Source organism: Prosopis cineraria, unplaced genomic scaffold (assembly GCF_029017545.1).
Source record: "Prosopis cineraria cultivar Desert tree isolate PC_DT_omini unplaced genomic scaffold, ASM2901754v1 PC661, whole genome shotgun sequence".
Taxonomy (NCBI): Eukaryota; Viridiplantae; Streptophyta; class Magnoliopsida; order Fabales; family Fabaceae; genus Prosopis; species Prosopis cineraria.
Window position 1 is genome coordinate 5,754 of NW_026555986.1, and position 15,594 is coordinate 21,347.

Consider the following 15,594-nt stretch of genomic DNA (forward strand, 5'->3'; position numbering starts at 1 on the left):
CCAAAACACACTTAAGTTGGTTTAACTTAAGGCCGACCTCCCTCATTCAGAGGAAACTCATCCTTAAATGCTTAATATGATCATGTGCCTTCTTAGATTTAATCATTATATCATCAAAGTACACTTTTAGATATTTTCCTATCATATTGTGGAAGATGGCATTCATAACCTGCTGATAAGTGTTAGGCGATAAGTGTTCTGAACCTGTGTGCGCAGAGGTCCCTTCTGGTTTGTGAGAACCAACGCCTGTTTCATCAGTTCTTTTCTCTTTTTGCATCCTTGTCATCTTTGTTCTACAGGTCCCACGGGCGTGCCAAAAATTATTTGTGGTGAATAACAAATACTAGGCATGCCAGAGACGCTGATTCTCAATTGATAACAAATGGGTCCCGAGCTTCCTTACCACAACTCGGATGTAAAAAGATACAAGGCTTTGGTAGAACAAGTGTTCGATTGTTATTGAAATGTGAAAAGATTATAGACCTAAAACTGAGAACCAAAAAAGGCTAATAAATGTAAAATTGTGAGTCGTTGATTGAGTGTTAATTAGTTTCTTCTATATTTTCTTCTTCTATTTAATGTCAGAGTAGTGATAGCCTCCTCCTTGAAACCTAGCACGTTTTGCCAAAGAACCAAGGATCTCACGAAACTCATGGCACGGTCTTTATTCCATGTCTCCATTTTAGTAACTAGCCCGTTTCATTGAGATACTTGGACGTAAATTTCGACATTACTTAAAATCGTGTCTTCGTGTCAACGGTCTAATATTTGTAGTTGATGAGATTTCGGTATGTTAAATATTTGTGGTCTTTATTGAGCTTCGATGCCGACACCTTTCATTTATATTGGGCCTGACGCTTCAATTACTCAGTTCAACTAACTCTGTGACCTATTTGAGTGATGTTTTATATTTAGTCCAAACACAAGTGAAGCGAAAATAGAAACTTATTAGCAACAACAAAAAAATAGAATGAAATAATTGGGAGTATATATACTAAAATGCTTTTAATTATCAACTAAATCAAATCAAATAAGATATAAAAAATAATAATTGAAAAATACTGAAAAATTTAAAAATATGATTATATTATTACATTCACAAAATCCTCTAATATTTACAATAAATTTAAATTAATTTTGTTATCAATCAATCAAAATATCAAATCATTGCGACAGGATTTAAATGGTTCCTGGTTCATTGGCATTGGCAATAGCTTCTTTAGTGACGACCACGGCAGCTAGTAGTACAGACCACATTTTCCTTTCTCTACACTCATCATCAACTCACTCCTCACCTCGCAGCGCCGGCGTCGTCATCTTCGGAGAAGGCACCGGTCGTAGACTTCCAGTGACCTACTGTTCTTCTCTTTCTTTGTATTCATGATTTAGTTTTGTTTTCTTTCGAAAACATGATATCTCTCTGATTCTTATACCATGCTTTTCTAGTACTTGTTAGCACTCAGATGAATCTCTCTACCTTTTGTGATGGCTGGTATATGGGAAATATTTTCTATCTTTGAAGAATTTGAAAGTACTTGGAAAATAATCTTAATTCTCTAGACGATGGATGATCAAGTGTCAGTTTTTTTTTATCGGAAGTGAAACACACTCAAAAAGAATTTGATGTATGCATCAGGAATATTACTTTTTAGAGCCCTCAAAGATGGAGATGGGGAATTTCTTGTTTCACATCATAGTATTTCTTCACTTCACTTGAGGAATTTGCTGAATTATGAACGCGAGCTGAAATCAGGCGCTTTTTTCCTCCCTTGGGTTTTGGTTTTCAAAAGAGAATATGCATGATCTGAAGTCCATAATTTTCATATTAAACCAGTAGTTTCTTTGGCTTGTTTTCAAGTACGTGCTCAATTTCTCTGTTTGCTTTCAAAGCTTGATTTCATTTGATACCTTCGTAAATTTGAATTGAATAGGTGCGGTTATTGGGGACCTCCGTAAGGTGCAGAAGTGCTATGGATACACATGATTGGAGGGCTCAATTACTGCCTCATATTCGCCAAAGCAAAGTCGATGAAATTTAGGTCTAAATTCTCTATTTGATTAATAAGATGGTCTGAGTAGTATCTGCTTTGAGATGTCATCTGTGCAAACTGTTGATGCTGTCTTAACATCCCCCCGTTTGTCATGGACGCTTAAATTTATTTCATCACAAAACATATATCATTGAATCCATAGTAAAGGAGCTATAACAGGCATTGCATGTCATTGGCAAACCCATCAAACCGCTGATTCTTCTATTTGCTGGTTCAGGAACCATATTACTTGATTTATTCAATTTCTCTTGACACGCTAGTGTTTTCCATTTATAGACAATGCTGGACATTTCTATTTCAAACTTTCAACGCTGGATGTGAGCTCCATTCAAGATTTCTAGAAGGCAGTGTTATCTTATCTTTACCCGTAGCCTTGGTTGGGGGACTAGGAACTATTTTGGTGTTCTATATATTGTCGTTATGACCTTGAAAGCTGCTGATATTTGTTGTTACATTTCACTTTGGCCCAAAATATTTGGAATAAAATGTGTGTTATATGCCTATCTTGGGTGTGAACTAGATAAGTTTTAATGGATTTTGGAAAAGGAAGACGTTTATAATTGTCAGGTGCTAGGATGATGACACAAGTCTTCAACAATCCACTCTAGATGATATGTTTGCTTATCATTTATTTTTTTTTCAGTTATATCCTTATTTTACGCTCACTCTGATCCCTATTATGGGGCTCCTTTTGGAAGAACTTGTTAGTTCTTAGCATAAGCTACTTGATGAAGTATTAATTATATTTTTATAATATTACCCTAATTTCAACTCATTAATTATGAGAGAAGATGTAATGCAAATTAAAAAAAAAAAAGAAATTCATTTAAAATTTTATAGCACTTATGTCTATCTTTTTTTTTTTTCTTTAATCCAAGTCATTAAAACATCTCCATTCTATTCACATTCATTTCTCTCAAATCAAGGAGAGAATTAATGTCCTGTCCATCGCATGGCGTAATATCTAGTTCCTTTTGGAAAATGTGAAGGGCATGAACGGTGCCTTGTGGATCATGCTTGTTATTTGGAGGACTGTCTGATGCTATATGCTTCCCTATGAGTTATAGTAATTAAACTGGTGTTATTCACCTTATAGATTGGAAACATTGAGAAGACATCTTCCTGTTTCTGGCCAAGATGGATTAGATGAACTTCGTAAAATTGCTGCAAGATTTGAGGAGAAGATTTACGATGCAGCAACGAGCCAGGTGGAGTCATCACAGTTCTAAGGAGATGAATTATGATATTTTGTCTTGTACAATATCATGGATTGCCATGATTTCTTGCATCTCATGCATTTCCTAATTTCAGCCTGATTATCTTCGGAAAATATCCTTGAAGATGCTGACAATGGAAGCTAAAGGCCAGAACACCATAGCAAACCCAAACCCTATGCCATCAAACTTTGGTGACAACAGGGATGGTCCTTCAGATACAGGTATTGTCATTCAAAGGCTTTGCTGCAGATGACATATGCAAAGTGATAACTGATAGTGCTTTGATCTGTATGCTTTATTGTCTTGAAAGGATACACATTTTTTTAATGTTATTTGTGGTAAAAAGTAAATCAAGTTTTTCCGTTGGCGAATAGGTTCTGCTTGGGAGGTTCAAGTGCCGGAAAGGGAGGTGATATGATCAGAAGGAGAAAGAGAAATGCTTGAGTAAGACAATATGTAATAAAAAGGAAGCAATCACAGTGACTAATTGACTTTGTCATCTATTGATAGCTCTTTTGTTATGATACTCATTTCCTCAAACCATTGCAAATGATGAGGACTAAATGTTTGTGATGACAATATTTTATTTGAATTCAAGTGTTTTCTGTATCTGTAGTGTATGGTTATGCAATATTGTCTTATAAGGCCTCTGGCGTAACTTGAAGGAATGTGCTCGAAGAAGATTTGGAGTGACTTCTCTGGACCCAGAAAGAAAGATTTTTTTTTTTTTAATTCCAGAAAGAATTTTGTTGTGCTGATGTTTTCCTTCTCAACTTTGAACTTTTTAACCAACTCTGTCAAGTTGGAATAAATAGGTGGTGAAAAAAAGCCTCTATCAAGCATAAATGATGCCAATGGCCTTTTAACCTAGTAGCATGGAAGGTTTTTTTTGGTAAATGAGATGTTGTGCGTTCAGTCTCACTTGTAAACTCAAATTATTAGTACCTTTTCTTTTAATTCAAAAAAAAAAAAGCATAAACAAGGACAGAATGAAGTCATATTTATTGTAGATTATTGATTTTTATGCAAAGGATTGTTTGGATATTAAAGAAACCATGAGTTTTTATTCATAATTGATTTTAGTATGTATGATGGGTGTTTATACATTTTTAAGAAGGATTTACATCCTCTAAAATTGATATTAATGAATTTGTGCGAAGTTTTTCTTTTTTTTTTTTTTGGTATTTTCTCTCATTTTTTTATAAGACATAAAATCTTCTCTCTCATTTTTAAAGATGTAAACTTCATGAAATTTAATCTTAAAGGATGCATTCATTTTTTTTAAATAATGATTTTGGATTCATAAAGGGGTATTTAAATATATTTTTATAATATTATGGTTTTGTCTAACTTTTAATGTCACAAAAATACAATCAATTATATTTAAAATTATTTTAATAGTATTAAAATTGGCAGTTAAAACTGCTTTGCAATGAGTAATAATAAAACGGTCGAACCGAAAAGGCGGGGACACGTCGTCATTTCGTGCCTATGAAGCTCTGCAAGTATTGCCTCGCGGCTTCCCTCTCAAGTCTCATCCCTCACTCCACCAGTCGCTCATGCTCTCGCCCTCCATTCGCTCGGCGCTTCGATCATCAAAAAAGCTCCGTCGACTTCTTTATTGAGAAGAGTATACGAGGTATCCAATAGTATTTTGAGTGAGGTCATCGCTTTTCATTGAATATTTGTCAGTTTTTTTCCTCCTAATGTAGATAATGAATACATGATCAAGTTTGAGCCGTCGGAAGACCGCAAGATTTTACTCCATCTTGATATGTAGTACGGCCATAATAGCCCTGACCTTTGATCTTTTGGTTTCTTTCAGCCTTTTGCCTTCCCATTGTATTCAAAAAGGAAAGGAGCAAAAAAAATATTTGTCATCTTATTTTATGGAAGAACGGATTTTGAAAGGGTTTTATAGGGGTGCTCAATTTTGAATAGAGGAAAGGTATTGAAGATGTAATTTGCTAAAATATAGTAAATTGTTGAAGGCCAGCATATTTTGATAGAACTGTTTGGGTCCATAACATCTAGGCCGTACCTCTACTATCTATTAATTTCAATAACAAACTACTCCCTCCACTCATAGTCATAAGTCACTCTCTCGATGTAATTGATGATCCTTTTTATGGATCATTCTTTGTTAAAAAAAAGAGGATTATTTATTTCTTTCTTCTAATTTTATCCTTTTGTAATTTTCTCTGAGTAGATTAAAAGGTTCTGTATGAGAAACAACGTGATTTTAAAGATGATGCGGTAATAAGGATAACTTAAGAAATTTTTTTCTTTTTCAAATAATATTGATAATTTAAGTACCTCACCCAACTAAGGACCAGGGGGGCTATTTTATAATTGATTTTTTTTACCAAACTATTTTATAATTGATTTGACTGCATTCAAAATTTTTAGCCTTGGTGTTTTTAGGATGTGAAGATAAAACTTGTAATTGATTCTTGATGACTGGCTTGGTTTAGTGGCAGTGGATATATGCATGACAGTAATTTTCAATTTTCTGTCGATTACCTTTGTATTGACATATCTACACGTGCCATCCCCTTTTATATTTTTCTTTATACATGTCTGACTTGATTTAATTGAACTAGTTTTGTGATTTGAGTAAATTTATATTTGATAGGTACCAATAATTGGAGACTTGCACTAGGTGGAGCGCTAACTATGGATCAAATTGATTGAAGAAATGAATTGAAGCCTTACTCCCGCAGAAGATCTGTTAAACAAATGTAGGCCTAATTCTCTTTTTGTATTACTTTGATAATCTCAAAAGCTTTTGCTTTGGTTCTGTAGTTGCTGTAAAATGGAAATGCTGCCATCAAACAGCCCATGTGTATTTTGTAAAATTAATCTAATAATAAAATGTTCATTATTGGTGAAGGAGCTATAGCAGACTGCTGATGTCATTGTACACGATTCGATAACTTATAATGCTATTGGTTATGTATTTTTTATGTAACTTTTAAAATAAAAGTTGAAAGAAAAGAGAAAATTGAAGTTGCATATTAGTAATGTATTTTCATTTCAGGCATAGTTATTAATAGCACTACAGTAGCTCATTGCAATGGAACCTGGTTCTTGACCACTTGTCTTGCACGGCAACTTTCATATAGCTCTTATGTAGCTATGCTATATGAGCTACTTTGAGTTGCTGTAATTCTATAATGCAATATAACCATTTTGATGAAGATGAATTGCAAGAACTTGCAAAAATTTGCCCATTGTAACGAGCAGAAGATTTTTGCTATGCTCATATTTTAATCTTGAAATTATCATTATCATTGATGTCACCTATGTTGACAAATTGAATGTAGAAGACTCAGCATGTAATGAGGTATCCCTTTGTTATGTTTCTGTATTGTATTAATCGGTTTTCACTACATAGATTTCCTTAAACTTATTTCTTTTATTTTTCCAATTTCAGTTGGATTATTTGCAGCAAGTAAGAACGAAGGCAATTTCAATGCATAGTAAGTCTCTAAATTTGATTGTCAAGTATATAGTACCAAATTCAGTTATTAGCCTATTTCAGATTTTACTTATTGGAGGTTTCTTTATTTGTAAGACATCTGTAATTAATTTTTTCTGTTAGTGCAAACAGACTGTTAATGACACAACCTTCTCTTTCATGCAGTTCTTGTTATTGATTTGACTTTCAGTAGTTGACACATGGAATTAGCTTTTTTATTTTCAATTAATTGTAGTGAAAGTCAATTATGTGCACTATATTATTGATTCAAATGGCTTGTTAAGTGATAAATGTGTAATTATGCTTGTGCGATGTGTTGTTAATTCGAGTTGTTGATTCCTATTCCCTTAACAAACAGAGATTTACTTTTCAGCCTGTAACTTTTTGGGTAACTTATATTTATTGAAAGAAAAAACTTATATACTTAACCTTATATACTTAAAATACTTGTTTTCAATTGAATTAAGACATGTGAATTTTTATAGATTATTTATTCTGTAACAAACTCTTATTATTAATATTATATGTTAACATATTAAAATCTACTTGTTTTGATTTGATTGAAGTTCTATAGTGAGAAGCTTTGATTTTGCTATATTTCATAATTCATAAATTTATTTTTAGCAGTCGGTAGAACAATATCTCTGTGAGTTTCTTACAATTGCCTTATCTGTTCTATTTCCTTTTAAATAAGCAAATGGTGAGTGATGTTCTACTTTATTTATTTGAGCAATATGTGCTCATATATGTTTGAAATAGTATTTGTTACAGGGAAAATGCAAGAAGAATTCTTCCAAAAGGTAAATATCCCATTTCTTATCACTTTTATTTCCTCATTAAATTTGCTAGAACAACAAAGAATAGTGAGATAAACCCAAAAGTAAGTATTTAAGAGCCCTTTGGTTGATGTTGAGGAAAATTATGGACATTATACAAAACCGACATTTGACAATGTTAAATTATAATGGCATGTTCAATTATTTGCAATCTTGACATACTCTGTAGTGAAAGAGAGCTAATTGCAGGGTTTGAATGTTTTGATTTTATGATTGTGTTTATTACAACTTACAAATGCAAATGTGGAAGGAAACGTACTTGCCAGATTTGAAGGAAATGCACCAGATAATTGCATGTGGACTTCAGCAGGTATGTTAGGTACACGTTTTTTGAAGTTAACAATGTTAACACCACCACGGATAAAGCTGTCTTTTTTGAGTTCTTCCTTGTTATTATGGTTGTAACTGATACATGTGCTTTTCAGCCATATTAACCAGTGCCAACCTCCATGAAACCACTTCGATTAGGTTCGCTTAAAACTTAATCTCATATAGTTGTATTTAGCTATGTTTCTGCGTGTCTTCTACTAGCTTGACTGTGCTTTCCTAATTCCTAGTTGAAGATGATTATATGTTGATGAGTTTGCTTCTTTATGACTTATTAACATAACCGTATTTGTGTTCGTATCTGTATTACCCAATCAGCTCAACTCTCACCTGCAACAAGCAGATTTATATAAGCGTGAAAGGATGCTGAGGATAATTAAAGCAATGCTTAAGGAGATCATACCAGCCCAAGAGACTTGCAGGAGCGAGAAATTACTTTTCTCTTAAGAGCGGATTCTAAATTTTGTAAATAGATATAGACCCTGGATATTGTCGCTGCAGCCAGTACATGGTCCCCCACATGCTATGCTCACTCTCCTTGCCCCAGTGATAAGAATCAACTTCTTTAGATACTGTTTGGCGTGTCGAAAAGTGTTTTCTAAAAAGAAATGTGAAATGTACCTAAAAAGAAATTGAGATAGGTGCTTTTCTCATTGCAATTGGTTTAGTCTAGGAAAAGCCATGATGGTCCTTCAGTGGAGTAAGGCCAATAATGGCATGACAAGTAGCTTCTATGTAGTTGTGTTATGTGATGTGTTGTAAGGGTGAACAAAACTAAACTAAAATTATAAATCAAATGAAATTTTTGTTATTTGATTCAGTTTATTCAATTTTTTAGTTTGATTCTTTTTTTTAAAATATTTCGATTCAATTTGATTAGTAAGATTTAAAATTGAATAGACCAAACAAACTGAATTATCTCATATATATATATATATATATAATTTATTAATTTAAAAAATATATTTAGTTTATTAATTATTTTATTTTGTTTTATTATTTTAAATTTTATACTTGAACAAAAGTAAACATATAATATGATAAGTTGAAACACTAAACCTTCATTAAAATGAGCTACTATTACTTTACAAACTCAATTTTATATATATGCCTCATTTGTTTTAGTTAAAAAAAGGATAAAATTGGTCCAAATTCAAGTAGTCCAACATAAAGTTCAAAATTAAATTAATTGATTGAATCAAATTGTCAAATTTTGATTTGGTCTTTGTTTTGTTTGATTAGCTTATTCAGTTTGATTCGATTCATATTTTTAATGTTGTTCAGTCAATCGGTTTTACACATTTTAACATTGAATTGACTAATGCTCACCCCTACATTCATCTGTTATGTGTAAGTTATTTTCAGTTTCAGCCATAGTGGGTGGGCGGTTATGTTCAGTTATTGTAGGAAACTATGAGTGTATTATGTGCATTTGTTTATGGTATGAATGAAGTGCTATTCAGCATATTTGGAGATTCTCCACCCTCTAGAATTTCATATTCAGATTCTAGTGTTCTTCCCTCTTTTATTGGTCCTAAAACTTTCCATAACTTATCACCCAGCCACCATCCCAACCTACTCAAGTGCAATCCCATGATGCATTTTGATCATGCTTGTTATTTTGAGTATTGTTTAATGTTTTATGCTTTTTTAATAATATTTTTTATCATTTGTAATAGTAATTCAATTGAGCCTCGAGTCTTCATTCAAGGCAATTTGTTTTTTCTTTGGAGTATGCACTGCTGGAATGATTCTCAAAACACAGTCTCAAGATAAATCTATAGAAATCTTATGCTTTAGAAGAATTTCTATGCACACCTGCTAAATTCTTTCGCCCATAATGGTCTGCTCAAGAGAGACCTTATTTTTCTTCTCAATGATTTCAAAACAGTCTCGTTATCTATACAAAGAAAAAAAAAATCTCCATATCCATTAATGTCCTTTTTATACTTTGGTGACTTTTCTTTATCCTGGTGACTTTTTTTATTTATTATTCATATACATTGATCTTTTTATTAAGAAAAAAATCAAACTTGTTTTCTTCATTTTATAGACTGGGCACATTAGAAGGATTCAGTCCTGTTTATGGCTTTGAGGGGATTAGATGAACTTCAAAAGGTTGCTGCTGGGGCTGAGTCATGGTAATTTGATTTCTCACAGCCCTCTTGATGTGTCATTGTCACCACATGTGAAGAAGAGTTAAGATCTTGTTCAATAACATAGACTGTAGCGAAATATTGTATGTTTCACATTTCCCAATTTCAGTCTGATTATATTTAGAATGTGAGCCAGAAACCGTAAGATCATGGCAAAATCTATGCTATCAACCTCTGTTAGCAAGGAAGCACGTATATGTTGAAAATGGCGCCAGTGTCCCGAACGTGGACGCCGCAAGATCTTTTTTTAATTTTTTTGTCAATAGATTCGGATACGGGAGGGTACGGTCGACATGGGCAGATGCGGGCTGGACGCGAAACACAGCGTTTTTGGCGTTTTTTTTTTTAAAATCCGATGCCCTACTTTGTTGATTCTGTCTTATTTCCAAATCCCTCACTCTTTCTCCCACACTGGGTTGCATCGCTCTCATCGCTTTGTCTCTAACGGCTTGACCCAGTGACCCTGAATCTGCCATCGTTCTTCCCTACAGCTCCGGCCTGTGGTTTCGTCACCATTGCTCATCCAGTCGTTCTTCTCTTTGGCTTCATCAACTCACGTCGCTTAGCCAGTCAACGCGCATCATTTAGTCGCTCTATCTCTCCTCCTCTTTCCGTCTATCTCTCCTCCTCTTTTCGTCTATCTCTCCTCCTCTGTCGAGTAAGGTAATGTTCTGCTCCATCCTCCCTTTCTTTCTTTCGTGCCTCAGCCAGTCATCTCACACATTGTTAGTCTTAGATGATTCAAATCGTGAAAACTTGCCTTGCATTGTTAATGTTACTTGCTATGCTTTTTGAAACTTTGAGTGGACTGTCGAGACTCTAAACTGGAATATAGATAATTTACATAAATTGTTTGTTATTTAGATAATTTAGATTGTGGCATGCTCACATTTGATAGTGTTTAATTGCTTAATTTTTTATTGTATTGTATTTTGTAATGGCATTTGACATCTTTAAATTATACTTATTAACTTTAAAAATGTAAAATTATGAAATTAAAAATATACATGTCTCTAAATATTTAATATTTTATTATTTATATAATCATAACCGTATCCATATCTTAATTTTTGTGAAAATCTTAGCATGTTAGAAATAGCAATAGGCCTTCGGATTCAGGTGCTAGAGTGCGAAAGTTTCATAGTTTTTTTTTTTTTCTAATACTTCTTATTCTTTTTATTTGCAACAAATAGCCTAAGCAAGGTGATAAATTTTGCAGGGCTTTGATTTGGTAGTATTTGCAATATTGCCATCTGAGTGGGATTTTGCGAGACTTGTAAGGGAAGGAACTGAGAGCAGCTTTGCATGCTCTTCGGGAATGTTCATATATATGTATCGAACTTCTTGTTGTACAGAGGATTCTTTCAGCATCATGATATCCGAGAATGGGTCGGACAGAACCTGAAATTACGTACGAGTGCAGGAGGGGATTGATCGGTGTTTGTGGTTTGGGGTGGCGTGTCAGCGGTGTGGATGATAATAATTTTATATTTTGTAATTTATCAATTTATTTTAAATTTTTAGCATTAATAAATAGTGATTCTTAATTGTACTATAACAATAAAAACCTTTATTTCACTAAATAAAATCAGCTATATGAATTAAATAATATTATTGTACTATATTATTAATTAAGTTTTTAAAAATATTATTAATAAAAAATCATGTACAGCAACTTGTACAAGGGTTACATTTCTTTAGTCTTCTTGTACTCTTTTCTATGGGGCTAGAATTACACCCTCACATAGATAATAAACTCATCATTATAAGTCATTATGCATTTAAACTTGTTTTTGAATTATATTATTCAGACAAGTTTTAATTTGTCAAATCATTTTTTTATATAAAAAAAATCTAAACATAGAATGATGTTACAATAACAGACTTCTATATCAACTTTGATTTGTAATTTTTAAGTCTCATTTGATTGTTAGAAAAGAATATAATAGAGTGAATTGAAAAATCAAAAATAAAAATAAGATGATCAAAATATAAGGGAGGATAAGTGAATTATATTTATTCACAAGGAAAAATGATAATTGATTCATAAGATTAAAAGTTATGATTTATAATTTCCAACATTTGTTATATATATTATTGAATATTGAGTATCATGCTTATGATGATGAAAAAATTGATTTAGTTTATTTTTATTTTGACTTGTTTGATTCATTATATTTTTATTATTTCTAGCAACCAAACGGAAATCAACCTTAGTTTATGAAAACTTTAATATTAGAAACGCTAATCCTATTTGTGTGCACATCGGAGACTTATCTAACAATGTCAGCAGTAAAAGGAGAGCAGGAGTCCAAATACAATCTAAATTTATTTTGAAGCTTGATGTGAAAAATATTGAGCAAACTAAAAGATATTAAATTTTACAGCTTGTCCTCCTCAAGAAATTCCGTGAGAGGCTGAGAGCCAACAGCCTTGCTCATTATTACACTGCTTTACCTCGGCAATGAAATGATATTCCTTCGGGGTTATTTGGCATGATAAAAGAATTTTTTATAAAAATAGAATTGGAATTAAAATTTAATTGAATTTTAAGATATGTTTAGCAAGAATATGAAATTTTAACATAATTTTAATAAATATATGTATTTAAAATAAATAAATTAGTATGCCCTTATAAAAAATTTAAAATAAAAGAAGAAAAAAATTCAGGATCATATCAGCAACTACAATAATTATATATATATATATATATATAAACAAGGAGTAAAAGAAAACTAGTCTGCAGTACTAATGTACCATATCAACAATACATTTACTGGCCAAAAAAAAAAATTACATTTTAATTAAGGGGGAGGAGATGTTATAACATCTAAAAATTTAACTTTAATTAACTAAATTAAATTGAGATAATTTAGTAATTGATGTGGTGTGTGGTCAAGAAGATCTAACAAATAATTTTTTTTATTATAGTTTTAGCCTTAAATTCAGGTCTAAAGTAAAGTCGGGTTGTCTAGATATAAAAAGGTGAGAAAATCTTAGGAAGGAAGTTCTATGCCACATGCTGCAACATGCAACTTATTTCTCATGATGCATGTGTGGCAAGCTGCGAAGACATGTTGTGGTACATGGTAAAAAGCAATATTCAAAAATGGGAAAAAGAAACAAAGAGTAAATGGAGAGCTCATGCTTTGCTCTGCTAAGGCTTGAGATTATGGCTCATTGGAGACATTTTGGAGCCTCCACACATTAAAGGTAAGTCTCTTATACCCCTTTCCTTCACCCTTTTCATTTTTTTTTTTGAAGAGTTGAGTTAGAGTTTAAGTTAAAATGATGATTTTTGATCCATATAAATTATGGGTCCAAACTCATTGACTTAAATAGAGTTAATGAGAGTTATTTAGGTCATTTAAATCTAACATTAATGGTTTTACAAGTTTTTAGTTTTTGAGTGCCATTAATATTCAAAAAATTGGTATTAATAAAGGTTGGTGGAGGTGTTTGAAACCACTAATAGTAGTTTAATGATCTACTAATGATAATCTGAGTTAAAAGGAGCTAATAAATCCAATGGGTTTCACACCTAAACTTTGAAGTGTGATCGGTTAGAATACAAGAAAATTTATATTCTATAAGCCTAAACCCTTAACACATCTAATATATTAATTATAATTTTATCATACAATCATCATTTATATTAAGCAATTGTTCATAATAACAAAATATTTAAGTTTGCCGTAGAAATTTTGGCAAAGTCTCTGCTATAAGTTAAACTTCTTGAAATCTCTACAACTTGTCGGAAAGAACATCTAGATAGCATTTAGAGTTCTACTCTGATACAATATATACATGTATAAATCAAAATAATTTAATTGAGGATCTTACCTGTATGATTCGTGGAGAAATTCTAGAATAAAAAATGAATAAATATTTACATTAATCCACAACCTAATTGAAGCAACAAAATACTTCTTGTCTTTAAGAGTCCCATGAGGTCTACTGAAGAGTAGGTTCATTTTTACTATCAAAATAGCAAAATTTTTTCAATAAATAACATCTCAAAATCATAAATAAATAAAATAAATGATAATCATAAACACAAAACAGAAAACAAGTGACTAATCTAATTAACAATGGTATTATAAATTAATGGTACTATTTATCTTTGATAATTTGGTAACAAAATAGAAAAGAGAAAATAGAGAATCAGAATCAACAAATTAATAATATATCTTTTGTATGAAACAAATTATAAAAATACAGTTCTTAAGAGTTAAAATATAACTTGGAAAACTTCTTTTTTTAGGGTCTAAACATAATGAATAACAGGAATGGACACATAGTTCATAATGATAAGTAACATCTAGCATCGATGGAATGGAGTGGAGAAAATTGAACAATGAATGAGGAAGGTGACCTTGCATCGTTGATTGTGAGCCCCCTTCATTATTATCGACGATGAGATAGTTAACGAAGGAGGAAGAAGGCAAAGGAAAATTGAAGATGGGAAAATCTAAGCTTACTCTCTCTCTCAACAAAATCTTCAAGGAATGAAGACAAAAAAGATAGAAGAAGGAACTGCTCTCTGTCTTTTTTCTTTTCTTTCATCTGCCACTCTTATTCATTCATTTTCATTTTCATTTTTTTAACAAGAGGGCATTTTGGTAAATTTTGCTTTAGGCTGAAGTAAAATGATGAAAATATTTGCTCAAGGCTTGATAAGATTCAAATCCATGACCTATTAGAAAAGTGAGCACATACTCTCCACTAGACCAACTCTTCTTCATAATAAATTTGCACCAATATATATATATATATATATAATATCATTAAGATATCTTACCATCAAATTTAATTTTAATTAAATCTTAGGTCATTACAATGGGTATGTTTGAAAGTGAGAGGTTGTGATTTTGGTGAGTTGAGAGTGTTGTGTTCAAGTGTTGAAATTTATTCTAGTAAGGATATTAATAAATATCCTTGTGGTTAAATTATAGACAAACCATCATTGCCACCATTCGAACTTAGCAAAGCTTTGAAAGTGTTTATTTTAAAGGATAAACCTTTGACTTATAAAAATTTGAGATAATCGAGAAAAATTTGATTTATGCATTTGCGTGTTAATTAACTATATGTCAATATTGTTGATTAACTATATGTAAAAGTGTTATATTTGTAAAACCTATATTTGATGCAAGTTGTGGCATTATGAATGAGTTATGCGATAAGATGAAATTGGTGAGTTTGGAAATTTGTAAACATATATGTCTATGTATGATTGTTGCAGTGAGCAAATGTTTAAGTATATATAAAAGAGGAAAATGTTGAATTTAAACATATGTTGAGTATGATTATGTTTTTGAGAATGATAAGTACAATATAATGAGTTTGATGATATTAAAATTGCATCCTATGTGTTGATGGCATGATCATTTATGATAGGATTTGCTTAAAGGGAGGAGTAGTGATAAAATCTACGTGGTATAGGAAGCTTAAAAGAATAAAAAATTAGCCAAATTGCCAACCATTGAAACTGAGAGATAATCATTGTCTCATTATTGTTAAGGG

General features: G+C 31.8%; 1 protein-coding gene across 4 annotated transcripts; it reads left to right on the forward strand.

Moving 5' to 3' along the window:
* Positions 1 to 1,233: 1,233 nt before the first annotated feature.
* On the forward strand, positions 1,234 to 4,041 carry LOC129297948 (mediator of RNA polymerase II transcription subunit 15a-like). 4 transcript variants are annotated; one of them, XM_054936295.1, is made up of 5 exons: positions 1,234 to 1,348; positions 1,932 to 2,039; positions 3,148 to 3,259; positions 3,363 to 3,489; positions 3,643 to 4,041. In XM_054936295.1, exons 2-5 carry the CDS (start codon positions 1,981 to 1,983, stop codon positions 3,684 to 3,686), a joined length of 342 nt encoding a protein of 113 aa, XP_054792270.1. In that variant the 5' UTR covers positions 1,234 to 1,348; positions 1,932 to 1,980; the 3' UTR covers positions 3,687 to 4,041. The 4 variants fall into 4 exon arrangements, with proteins under 4 accessions (XP_054792270.1, XP_054792273.1, XP_054792271.1 ...); XM_054936298.1 differs by having other exon boundaries at positions 1,246 to 1,337; XM_054936296.1 differs by having other exon boundaries at positions 1,331 to 1,374.
* The last annotated feature ends 11,553 nt before the right edge of the window (positions 4,042 to 15,594 follow it).

Excerpts from the sequence above, each read along its gene's own strand:
- LOC129297948 (XM_054936295.1), top strand. The coding sequence starts at position 1,981 with ATGATTGGAGGGCTCAATTACTGCCTCATATTCGCCAAAGCAAAGTCG. Across the intron at positions 3,260-3,362 it reads ACGATGCAGCAACGAGCCAG|CCTGATTATCTTCGGAAAAT; the intron begins GTGGAGTCATCA and ends TCCTAATTTCAG. Across the intron at positions 3,490-3,642 it reads GGATGGTCCTTCAGATACAG|GTTCTGCTTGGGAGGTTCAA; the intron begins GTATTGTCATTC and ends GTTGGCGAATAG.